At 34.4% G+C, this 12,570-nt stretch overlaps 1 protein-coding gene across 8 annotated transcripts in view; it reads left to right on the forward strand.

Moving 5' to 3' along the window:
* LOC106171223 (epidermal growth factor receptor kinase substrate 8) overlaps positions 1-12,570 on the forward strand; it is a 31,370-nt gene that overhangs the window by 14,237 nt on the left and 4,563 nt on the right. For 4 of the 8 annotated variants that reach the window (XM_087012771.1, XM_087013052.1, XM_087012944.1 and 1 more), the window contains 9 exons: positions 300-538; positions 1,068-1,239; positions 2,730-2,947; positions 4,137-4,265; positions 4,432-4,507; positions 4,713-4,847; positions 5,015-5,120; positions 9,458-9,505; positions 10,567-10,747. In XM_087012771.1, the coding sequence (XP_086868897.1) occupies positions 300-538; positions 1,068-1,239; positions 2,730-2,947; positions 4,137-4,265; positions 4,432-4,507; positions 4,713-4,847; positions 5,015-5,120; positions 9,458-9,505; positions 10,567-10,747 (1,304 nt within the window). Of the gene's footprint in view, positions 1-299; positions 539-1,067; positions 1,240-2,542; positions 2,671-2,729; positions 2,948-4,136; positions 4,266-4,431; positions 4,508-4,712; positions 4,848-5,014; positions 5,121-9,457; positions 9,506-10,566; positions 10,748-12,570 lie in introns of all 8 variants that reach the window. The other 4 variants (XM_087012987.1, XM_087013180.1, XM_087013119.1 and 1 more) reach the window with 4 other exon arrangements.

Genomic DNA, 12,570 nt, shown 5'->3' on the forward strand with positions numbered 1-12,570 from the left:
ATTAAAAATAAGCAATTTTGCTAAATTCAAATTGTCCTTCAACTTGTTGGTGAGTAAAGTTTTGATTTTGGAACATGATGATAAAATACTGATTAAAAATAAGTAATTTTGCTAAATTCAAATTGTCCTTCAACTTGTTGGTGAGTAAAGTTTTGATTTTGGAACATGATGATAAAATACTGATTAAAAATAAGCAATTTTTTGTTTACTTTGTTAAGCTTTGACTGTACTGTCAGAAATTTAAAAGACTTGCTAGGTGATGTTGCCCTGTAATTGTTGACATTTTCGTTTGTGCACAGGCCAAGTTGAAGGCACATATCCATGATCCCAATGCTCCAGAACTTGTGCATTTCCTGTTCACCCCTCTAAGTCTAGTGGTGGAGGCCAGCAAGGATCCCCGCCATGGAACTCCGGACCTCGCTAGCCAGGTTATCTCTCCACTGCTCACAGTGCATGCACGGGAACTCCTCCTTAACTGTCTGACATCCAAGGAGATAGACCTTTGGATGTCCCTGGGAGAGCCGTGGAGTGTACACAGGTATGTGATAAAACCAAAGGCATTGACCTCTTTTTCAGGACTAGAATACTGATTTGAAGAATGGAGTTTGGAATTTTTCAAATTTGTTTGTGATCAGGGCAGGTGCAATTTTAGAGATGTGGCAAAAGCAACCAGTGGCACATAATATCCCAGGGTCTGGTGTCATGTTTAGTAGACTGTTTGGAGGTTGACATGAATGCATTAATAGGTAATGGTAATGGTAGTAGCAATGGGATATTTATAAAGTGATGGATAGAATATGTATTGATGTTTGGCCTTCCACACCCTAGAGTGAGCTAGACACACTACTAGGTCTTATAAATGGCATTATATTGTGAGATATACACTTCTTCTGGCATTCTAACTTTTCAAACATGGACATTAGGCAGTGAATTTTAGGTAATTAGATTTGTTCTCCAATTAAAAAAAGAAATTGGATTTAAAAAGATTATAAGTTAGCTTTGTACTCTGACAATATTTATTTGTTGCAAATGTCATGTTGTCAAGTCTGTAATTGCTTCTGTTCCAGGGATGCTTGGAAAGGCTATGTACCTCCTTATGTTCCAAGGTTCTATGATGGCTGGCAGCCAGGCGGCCCGGTACAGTTTGATGATGATGCTAACTCTGCCATCGCACAAGCTGTTTCCAATCATGCTGCACAGATACGTAATAAAGAACAAATCACTCGAGCAGTGGGGCAAGTGAGTAGGCCTGTGGTGATGCCTCTGGAGTACCTCATATATGTCTGCACCCCGACTGTGTCTCAAAATTAAATCAGTGTTCTGTCTTTTGGTCTGGAATGCCGAGATCTTTCTTCTTTGCCAAATTACAGATTAAAATTGTTAATGGAGAAATAAAGAAAGGACATATTAGTTGGAGTGCAGACATTGGTTGTAGAATAATATGAACTGATCTAATAGTGTCTGTAGCTGTTTTAATAATATTTGTACTGTCTAGACTACTAACTGGGAGTAGTATAGTAGTATGGCAGATGTGAACATGTTATTTAACTTTTTCTTGTTTCCTTTCAGTATTAGGTCAACTTTATCTTGTAGAGGTCAGGGTTTAACCAGGATTGATATCATATGATTGACATTAATAGGTGGAGAAGTTTCAGGAAAATCTTAGACCCGCCCTTCCTTCATATTTGATAAGTCTTTGGCAGCAAGTAACCCCTGCTCAGTATTTGACAAAACTGTTGTGACAGCGATTGATTTCTTATTGCTTAAAATAATAAAAAAATTAATTACATTTAATGCAGAAGTTCTGCTTGTGATTTTTACAATCACTCCTTATCACATCACAGGCACATTTAACAGTGAATTTCAGAATCAAAGCTTCTGCTTAAAATAGAAAAATGATAAAAATAGAAGTAACAATTTTACTTAAGTGGGAACTGGATATTTATTAAGATGTATAATAATTACTAGTTGACATGATACATGATGTCAATTACTAACTGGAAAAAGTGAAACTGATCACTGTATGCAATGTAACGGGCTACTTTGATAACTACTAAAGAATAATATAGTAGTGATTAGAAGGTGAGGCACAATGTGGTATATTATCTAGAAAAACAAACATAGTGCTCAGGGCTGAAGAATTGGTCAGTTCTAATGCCATGTTTAAAATAATGCCTTCTGGTGTAACTGATTTACTTGTGGGTATTATAACTGCACTGGTTGTGGTGATCACCATAGTAACAAAGACTAAGACAGAGGCATACTGTCACAAGGGCTGGGAGGGATTTGGGGGAGGGATATGATAACAAGCGTGCAGCAGGTAGGATCAGTATGGCAGTGATTTATTTATTTTTTTTTTATTTTTATTGATTAAGAAAAAACAAAGTGTTATTTTAAATGCAGTCTAAGATTCTTAAATTAGATAAATATCTGTAGATGCCCAGTATAGGGAATTGATATGTGAACACTCTCACTGATCACTAGGCTACCAAAAGCTATACATATATCCCACATTTCATTATTTTCTTCATGATTTCCTTAGATGGAAGATCCAACCTATCAGTATGGTCATGGAGGTCCCAATTATAGTGGTCAGGGGTATGGTGCCCCTCCGCCACAGAGGGGAGAGTCTTTCCGCGATGTACAAAGAAGCAACAGTTTACAATATGGGTAAGATGAGTGATATAATTATATTACATTTGGTTCATATTCTCCTGTCTACCTTGTAGGCTGAGGAACATGTGTTACCTGTCCAATCCAATGAGAGACCACATTATAGAGAGACTGTGTTCAGGGACCAACAGCAACAACATCAATACAGCCCCCAGGAAAATGGTCGAGATACTGACCCATACTTTGACCGTGGTCCACCTTTACCTCCACAAGTGGGTCAGTCAGACCCCAGGTCTGCTGGCTTTCAAGCTTATGTTGAAAAACACATTGACAGGTTGGACTCTGTTACTTTCTTGTTCATTTGAATTTGCTTCAATATTGAAATAATTTTATCTCTTAAATATAAGGCTTCTCTTTGTGTGAAATGTCATTTGTCTTGTTTATGTGCAATAACCTTTCCAGTTCAACTATGTGTGTTTTCATAATCATGACAATCTTAATTAATTTGATAAAATAATAATTTCTGTACTTAACTTACTGCTTTGTTTGTTTACTTTAATTGTATATATTAACATGTGTTACAGTTGTCTATGCCTTCATTTGTTGTTCTCACTTTCTCTTTCATTTTCACTTTTTCGGCTTTTTTGTTTTACTTTCAAAATAATTTTTCACTTTCAAGACATAACATTCTCATGTATTCATGTATTTGTACTACTTGCGTACCAGTGTTGCTTATTTATGCTCAATTAGGGATTCTAACATATTGTGTAACCCATTTTTTGTGTTGAACGTTTCTCATTTAGTTGGCTTTACTAATATTTTTTCTTGAAGCAAGTTCAACTGAAACAAGTTGAGTTTAATTGTGCAAACATTTTTAAAGTGTGACTACTTGAACATGCCTTACATACTTAGCAAGTAAAATCCTACCCCTACTTGCTTGAGACTCTGTGTTGCCTGCTTCCTAGAACCTGTCAAATTTCCCCAGCATTTGTTGCAGCTGTTGATGACCTTATGACATAAGCCACCACTGAGATTACCAATATTGATACTGATTTACCAGTTCACCAGTTCTGAATATTATTTCTCATGTTGTCTGTTGTTTCCCTTCTGTATATTCAGTACAAACACAGGGACAGCATGCTGTCATGTGCAACAAGTGTGCCCCTTACCCCTACTATGTAGTACAATACGAAACTTATAGCATGACAGAAGCAAAGAAAGATGCAGCATGCTGTGATTTAGCAAATGGAGAACGACCTGGAAGATAAGGGTCAAATACCATATGCCTTAAAATATGTGAAGCTGTAACTGATGTTTGAACATGCCAGCTGTCCAGTATACACCATGGCAGAAACAACTGTTACATTGTTAGATGACAGCATATCATGGCTTGTCTGGAAATTGCAGTTAACCTATGTATTACATGGGCAAGTACTGTAAATTCTTTTTAAGTCCAAAAAAAAAAAAAGTTTTGTCCAGTATTTGTAATAAATATATATGTGCTATTATCATTGGTTATCTAGAAATAGGCAAGCCCAGCATGAGGCCATGGCTCGTAGACAAGAACCTCAGTTGCCCCCAGAGCCCAGAGTTCTCTCCTTTGAGGAAAAGCAGAAAATATTCTTGAGGGAACTACGCAGTAAAGGAGCAAAGTAAGTGATTACATACACTTAAAATATAATAATACCAACCGAAAGGCTTCAGAAAATGAATCTCTTATTATATGTAATTATATGAAAATTAACATCTGATTTCTCACCATGATGAAGAAAATCTGCCATGGAAAGTTTTAAAAGTTTTTTCTTTCCTTTTATTCAGGGTTTATGAGGTAATGCATGAACGCAGTGGAAGAAATGCCAAGGAGCTGACTGTCTCAAAAGGAGAAATTTTGGAGGTAGCATACCCATGCAAAGTACACTAGTGTATAATGGCCTTATCATGGCAATTTTCTTTATAATTAAAAAATTATTTGTTGTTTGTACATGTAACAAGTGTTTTTTTCTTGCAATTAGTATTTTGTTAGTTTAAATTATGATTATGATCTTTGATTTTGTTTTACTACACTGACAAAATAAACTGGGTTTTATTCCACTTCACAGGTCTTAGATGATGGCAGAAACTGGTGGAAACTTAGGAATAGTGAAGGAACTGTTGGGCATGCCCCATACACCATTCTGAAGAAATATGATGATGACAGTGATCCACGTGGACATGACTCCTCATTTGATGAAAGGGTAGGAATATGAGCTGAGAAGTATTCTGGGTTGATTGTTATTATTTGTAAACTTAATATTGCCAAAATGAAATTCATGGTCTCAGTATCTGCTAACTTTATATTGGTTTGCAAAGTACACTCATATTGTACAGCTGTTCTCTTACTTAGATTTACAATATTTTTCAGGATCGTAGAGACTTTGGGCGCAGTAATGGTGCCCGCCCTCCACCCCCACCTCCAGGCCCTCCACCACCACCTGTTAATGGGAATTGGAAGCAAGCCAACAGACAAGGTGAATACCGATACTTCTAGACATACAGCAGACCAGGGAGGGGGGGTGGCTGTTGGAATTGTCTGGGTTATAAGTCATGTTCTGGCCAACTTATATTTCAATCTACACTGGTATGTACTATGCCAGAGGAAAAAAGAAATGAAATATCCTTTACTTTTGAATTGCAGATGCTTTATCTTACAATGAATGTAGGATATAGTTCTTTTCAGCTGTTTTAAGCAAACGTGTTATTTTCCCTATAAAGATTTCTGGAAATGCATTTTAGCCTTGTCTGTTTTGAGTGTTATTGCAAGGCTGCAGGAAAAATGACTCAGATACTGAGGATCAGCTATGTTTGTATTATTAGTGTGTTCATTGACTGCTGATATGTAATGTATGACTGTGTATAGCGTGAAGAAGCCTATAATAGAGTAGGATAGTTTGTATGTCACCTTATTTCCATTTTTGTGCATCATTTCACATTTATCGGGATAAAAAGAAAAAACAAGCATTATATTTGATTAAATATGTATTGTAAATGCTCATACCTTGCCTTAATCTACTTAAAAAGTCTAAAGCATAAAAAACATTGCTTATATTGTTGCCAAGCTACTCACAAGGTGACAGATCATTAAATATAGAATATGTAATTATTTTTATTATGATTTGAATGAGAATGAGTGTTTAACTTGTATAAAAAAATTAATTGTCAACCATAAAATGTAAATAATTTAAATGATAAGATAATATATTATACATCACAGTCATTTATCACACAAATTAACACATGTATTGTTATGATCATTAGCTGTATAAAACAAGAATTGGGTTGTTAGGGGCATCTAAAAGGACATTGTCTAAATACAGTTCTCTTGTCCTTCATTGACATAATATTCAGCAATTTTCAGAGACTAGATTTATATAATTCATTATGAGTATAATTTTCTTCTCTTTCCCCCCTCAGAATAAAAATGCGAGATATCGAAGATATCTTTATCAGATTCTTTTGGGTTTTAATTCACCCTTAAAATTTTGTAATAGTAAAACTCTATAGATTTATTAGCCACGTCCCATTATTAGAATATTGACTCTGTGCAATAAGTTTCTCGGAAATTCTTCTTTTAAACAATGAAGAGAAAAAGGTAGATGAAAACAAACAAGATGCACTTAATTCTTTAAAAAAACTGTTATCACTGCACATATGATTGTAAGGCACATTATGTTGATAATAGTTGAAATATGCTTACAAGAAGTAACTAACCAAAGATATGAATAAGATTACATAATATTTTTTCACATTGATATTTTGTTTTAGAAAGTGCAAACATTTTATATAAGATAATTTAGTGTGTAAGATATACTGTATGAAAATTTATCTGTGGTAATTCATAGAATGATTGAATTCAAATTTCACATGATCATTGCCAATGAACATTCCAAACAGTTGGTGTTTTGATCTGTCTGTTGTTAATGAATGTTTGTTTATGGAAACATGATTTCATTCATAAAAGCACGTTGTATCTCTCCTCTAAATGTTTTGTCTGCACTTAATAACCTGTTCTCTAGGTGACCTAATACACTGGGCTTGACTGTGTATCAGTGTGATGGCCTCATTATATCTCTTGCTTTTTCATTTTAGTTTTGTTCATTAATCTTAACAATTTTTCTTTTACCTGTGGGCATTCTATTTCAGATACAGTACATCCTAAGTGATTGGATTAATTTCTTTACTAAGAATGTGTTTCTACTTACACATTAATTTTGTATTTCAGTTCTGGTGGTTGTAGATTTGACATAATGCATTGCCATACTTAGCTTTAGCTTCAGTAGATAGTTTACTTGCAACAGTTGTCTCCAAGCTCTTTCTTGCACGTTTCCTGTGGCCAGCAGATGGGGTTGGTGATCAAGACTGTCTGCTGGGAGTAGTACCACTCTTACGTAATTTGATTCTGTGCTCCAGATACTGCTTGTGGCTATATTTTTTCTTGTATTTGAAATTTTTTCTGAACTCTAATTTTCTTTCTTTTGCTTGGTAACACTTGTTCTAGAATACTTCAGTGAAAAATTACATTTCTGATTGAGTTTAATTTCTCAAACAGTCTAAGACGTGTTCTATATATAAAAGATGAACCCTTTTGTGTGTTTTACGTTTTCAGTGAACATTATTTGTAAGTCCTATTTGTTGTGATGATTTATCAAGTTAAAGCTTTGTGCATATGAAAATGCTTGATATCCCTTTGGCAGTGCATTATGTGAATTTTGGAGGCAGTCTCTAGTATCCATATTTATGATATAATTTTTTTAGACAAGCTAAGGTTGTGGGACCAATACCATGTTGGTTTATGTAACATATCAAGGTATTATTTTTACACCTCATAATTGTTAGATAATGTTCTATTTAATTTAAGCAATAAAATATGGGATTTTTCATATTCTAATCAACTCTTGTGTTGTATTCATATTTCAGTGCTGACACTGTTGTGGTCACATGACACCATCTGTTCAACATTGTTATGCAGTTTTCAAGAGGCTCAGCCTTTCTGCATCCATGTTTTATATGCAGACAGTAATGTCTGTACATATTGCTATCACTTGCGTCTGTATGTAAAGTCACAGTAATTACTCATTGTTCTGGCATACAGATTAGATTTGAATCTGGGCATTATCAGATTGTTCCCCATTTTTTCAAATGATTTCAATCTCGTGTATCGTTCATATGGTAGGTGGGTTTGAGTGGAAAACTTCTGATGTTACTTATGTGTGAAATGGCATTTCTGTAAAAACTATTTGATTCCATTCCTCTCAAGCACCTTTTTTCTACAATGTATATTTTTACAACATAACTTTAACCCTTTGTACCATATTTATTATACAAATGGTGTATCTTGTTTACATGACATAGTTCACAATGTAATAAATATCACATGAAGTACATAATGCACTCCATTTTTACACTACAAATGGCCAGTGTATACTGTCAGAAAACTATAAGCTTGCAGATTTTTTGGCAACCATATAAAAGGCGCCATTGTAAATTCTCTGTAATTCTGTAACATCATTTTTTTTTTTTTTTTTTTTGGATGGGGGGTTCATTTTCTCAATAACCAATGAATCTTTCAATGCAGCATTTTAAGTGAACATTTTAAATCTAATGTTGCAATTCAGATCTGATAACTGAAAAATTAAATATGTCATAACTGAAGGAATTATAGGAAAAGTAAATATACCTTCTTCAGTGGCATCCCACTGGAAAGAGGTCACTCTTTCTGGGGCCTAAAATGATTAAAACGATGACATCTTCTCATTTACATCGTTTTTTTTTTTTTTTTTTAAACTTTTTGATCACTTTAGGGGCTAATGAGTGAAGCATGGGTATGTCTGACATAATTGGTGCAAATGTGTCTCTCTGCCCATAGTAATGCATGCTTCTCATTGGTGTTTAGCACACTCTCCTGTGAGCAATTTTCTGTCATTTGCATATTAAAATTTATATTGAACATCAAATTCTTATAGTGACCATGAAATGGAAACCATTGATAAATTTGAATGCTTCAAACTTACAAAAATTCTACTCACAAGTTAATATGTGAACTTTTATGTTGCACTTCTGGTTGCCCCCTGATTATGTTACTTAAATTAAATTTCCTCTTTGTGATAAATGTATTATGTTATATTGATCTCAGAATTTTTCCAGTGTTTAAAGCAGCATGTGTCGTACTATGAACACCAAGTGAATCTCGAGCAGTGGCAGAAGTGTATGCTGAAGGGGCATGTTGATGTTTTTGTTTGAAAATGCACTTTACTTTACTCCATAGATCTGCTGTTTCTTTGCATATCTTTTTTCTGACCTGGTTTTCCTTTTCATATGTAATTGCCACTTCAGTTTGCACTTGTATATTTTATTTTTCTGTTTATTGCTGTTTTTGTCCTTAGCATATTTCCAGTGGAGTTGATATATAGAGAAAAGTTGTGGGATGACTTGCAGCATTTTCTAACTGTTTTAGTGAATACTAATATAAGAAAGCTAACTGAAAATGTTCTCGATGTGTAGACATTATAACATTTATTGTCATCTCTCTCTCTCTCTCTCCCTCTCTCTCTCTCACACACACACACACACACACACACACACACACACACACACACACACAGGATAATACATCAAAAATGTTGCTTATTTTGATTTCCTACTGAATCATCTCTTGTGAGCTACATGAACTCAAAAAGCCATAATCATGCACCCTTGTATATTTGACTTATTTTTGCTTAAATATTACTAACAACAGCACAAACATTAGGCTTACCTTCTTTGCAAGCTAGAATATTAACAACAACACATTTTGCACAATGATTTTCAGAAGAAACAAAGAAACCAAAACCAAAGGAAAATGAGGAGAAAACAATAAGTAAGTTGTTTCCATGATGCAGTGTAGTAACAGTTGCTGCTAATAGATGGGGACACTACTGACTACAGTTGCTTTTCTCAGATTGACCCTCCACATTTCCCTAGAAACCAGTGGAATATGAATGTTTTATAAGAGATAACCTCAGTGTTATTTACTAGATTTAGATTTTTTTATTCTTAGCATGGAGTAATAATACTGTTATTCTCCCCCAAAGACAGATTAGCATGCCACACATGCATGTTATTTTCTCACAATCAGTAGCAGTGCTTTAATTAATTAGCTTTTCCTTTTTCTTTTGAAAGAGCATAGTTCACCAAGCTTCTCTCACACCTAATTCTTATATGTGCAAAGTTCGCCTACAGGTAGGCTTTTCCAAGGAAACATAATTGCAAGAAAGAAGTTGGTATTGTTATAATAATGTAATAACAAACTATTTGAATCTATTGAGCAGAAAAGTGACATTTGATAACATGATGGAATTGCCTATGATGGGAAGGCTTGCACTTATTAGTAGTATGGTAAATACACTTGCATGACCAACCCCTAAACTATAAATTAATCTTTACATAAGATGACATACTAATATTTTTTTAGAGCACATCATTTTATTTATCCTTTGTGTAAATAGCACATGCACCATACATTTTAGTATTTCAACCTCAACCTTTTTTCCAAATGTTAAAATTATACCAAACATTTTTCTTTACATAATTTTAATAACCAGAATGTAGCTGTTTTTATTTATTTATTTATTTATTTATTTATTTATTTATTTATTTATGTAGAGAGGTAGATTTGTCTTTATCTTTCCTTGCATTTTGCTGTTTAATAGAATTTAGTAGATTTACCTTATGTTTTATTTTAACACTTATTAGTTGTCAAGTACAAAGTGCTTAGCTTTTATTGCTTAGATTTGTTGTAGTTGTGCATAATCTGTTGTTTCAATTTAGTTTGTTAAAAGTGTTCTGTGTGTATGCAAATAACCACTCCTTTATTTTGTTGTATAAAGTATTAAAATATGTAGCTTCTTTACTGTATTATTTTGGCCTGTTTTTGTTTAGTTCATAAGGCTGCATCTAAAGATGATCTCCATAATGAACTGAAGAATCAGTTAACAAAAGGGAAGAACCGCAATTCCCGCCCTGTGTCACATGGACGCCCTATTTCAGCAGTGTACCTGACAATGTACTCCACAACTGAAGAGGTTGGGGAATGGTTGCAATCCAAGAACTTTCCAGAAAGGTAAAAAGCCGATGGTTGTAGAATCATTTTAATGAAATTTGACGGCTCTTATTATCCTTACAGATTGTTTTTATTTAATTTGAAATCACATGACTGTACTTTTATGGAATATAAGGTTTGCTCAGTGAATGAGTGACAAAAAGAGTTCCATTTTCTACACCTGTGCTCAGGCTAACCGTTGATATTTCACTCTGCTGAAAATTAAACCAACTGCTTGAACTTTCCCTTAAACATGAGGAACCAAGTTCTGGTTCAACTGTGAAAAAGGGAGAGGCTGGCATGATTTTCACAGTGAAGGTCTCCTGGACAGGCAAGGTTCATGTGAAAATATAATATGTTAAAATGAATTGTATGTTAACATCGAATGCCTCTGAAAGAATGCACGCTATCACATGACCTATATTCTGATTTGACCCATGCATATACTTTTGTTCAATGTTTGTTCCCATTCTTATGCACATGTGCCAAGCCCAGTTAAAGCACTCTCAACATTTCACTGAACATTGCTCAACATTTGGAGAGCAATATTTAATGAGCATGCTGTTAACCATTTTGCCCAACATTAGTTGTGCAGTGGAAACATGCTCAGCTGTAACCTTGAATGAATGTTGTAAAATTGCCATATTATTTAAAAAGCATGTGCATAATCCTAAAAACTACTTAAAACTACTACCATACTAGTATACCAGAATGCATAAATCCAGGTCAAACCAGGTTTCAAAATAAATTTTGCAAAATACCCATATCTTGACTTAATTTTTGCTCACAATGGCGTCAGTTTTGAAGCAGCCTGACAGCGTTATGGCTTGTGGTTAATGAGGACAACGATGGAAACAATATTAAAAAGAGAAAAACGAGAGTATGGATGAAAATAAGGCATTGTGAGAAATAATGTGAATCTTCTCAAGCCTCTTCAGAAAAAAATAGAAATGAAGACATAACAAGTCTGCTATTCAGTACCCATTATAGTATTGGAACAACATACATGTATAAAATTAAAATTTTTATTTACAAAAATAAAAAGTCCATGCCTCACATGCCATGTCACATACATAGTCTCTGCATCACGCCAATGGCCTTTAACCTAGACCACTTGACTTATTATATCACATTACAACTTTTCTTTCATTTCTTTTTAAATTACAATATTGTAACAGAACAACTCATAACATACATACAGTAAATGTAATAAATAATAACACAAAATGTATATAATACTAAATGTCAACTGGATCCATTAAATTGTCAACTTCAACCTAAACTCGTTTAATGAAAACATTTAAAAAAAACTAGAGGTCGTCCTTATTTCTCTCCTTGTGGAATCATCTCTCGCAGTTGTCAATGTCCCCTTTTTACGACATATTGTAAGTGGTGTGGATTCATCTGCTGTTCGGTATGTTTTACATTTGGTGTTCTTCAAGAGAACTGTATCACCCACCATTAGTGCAGATTTCTTTATATTTGTTGTACGATTGGCATAATACTTAGTCACTTTCTTGCTGTTCTGATCAATATGCCTGATTGTAGAATCAATGTTCAGCATTTTTGGCACATGGAAGTTTACAGCTGATATCCCTTCTGAAAAGTGCATTTGCAGGAGGAATACCGGTAGAAGCATATGGCCTCATTCTATAATCAAGGAGAAAATCATTCATAGCTTGTTTTCAGTTGCGCTTCATTTCAATGGTGCACTTGATTGACTTTTTCAAAGGCCCCATAAAACGCTCTGTTACTCCATTTGCCTGAGGCCACAGTGGTGTTATTTTGCAATGTTTGAAACTGGTTTTCTTGGCATTAACCGCTATGTCATTTCCATTGTATAG

Source organism: Lingula anatina, chromosome 1, assembly GCF_051362555.1.
Source record: "Lingula anatina isolate TDL-2025a chromosome 1, LinAna3.0, whole genome shotgun sequence".
Classification (NCBI taxonomy): domain Eukaryota; kingdom Metazoa; phylum Brachiopoda; class Lingulata; order Lingulida; family Lingulidae; genus Lingula; species Lingula anatina.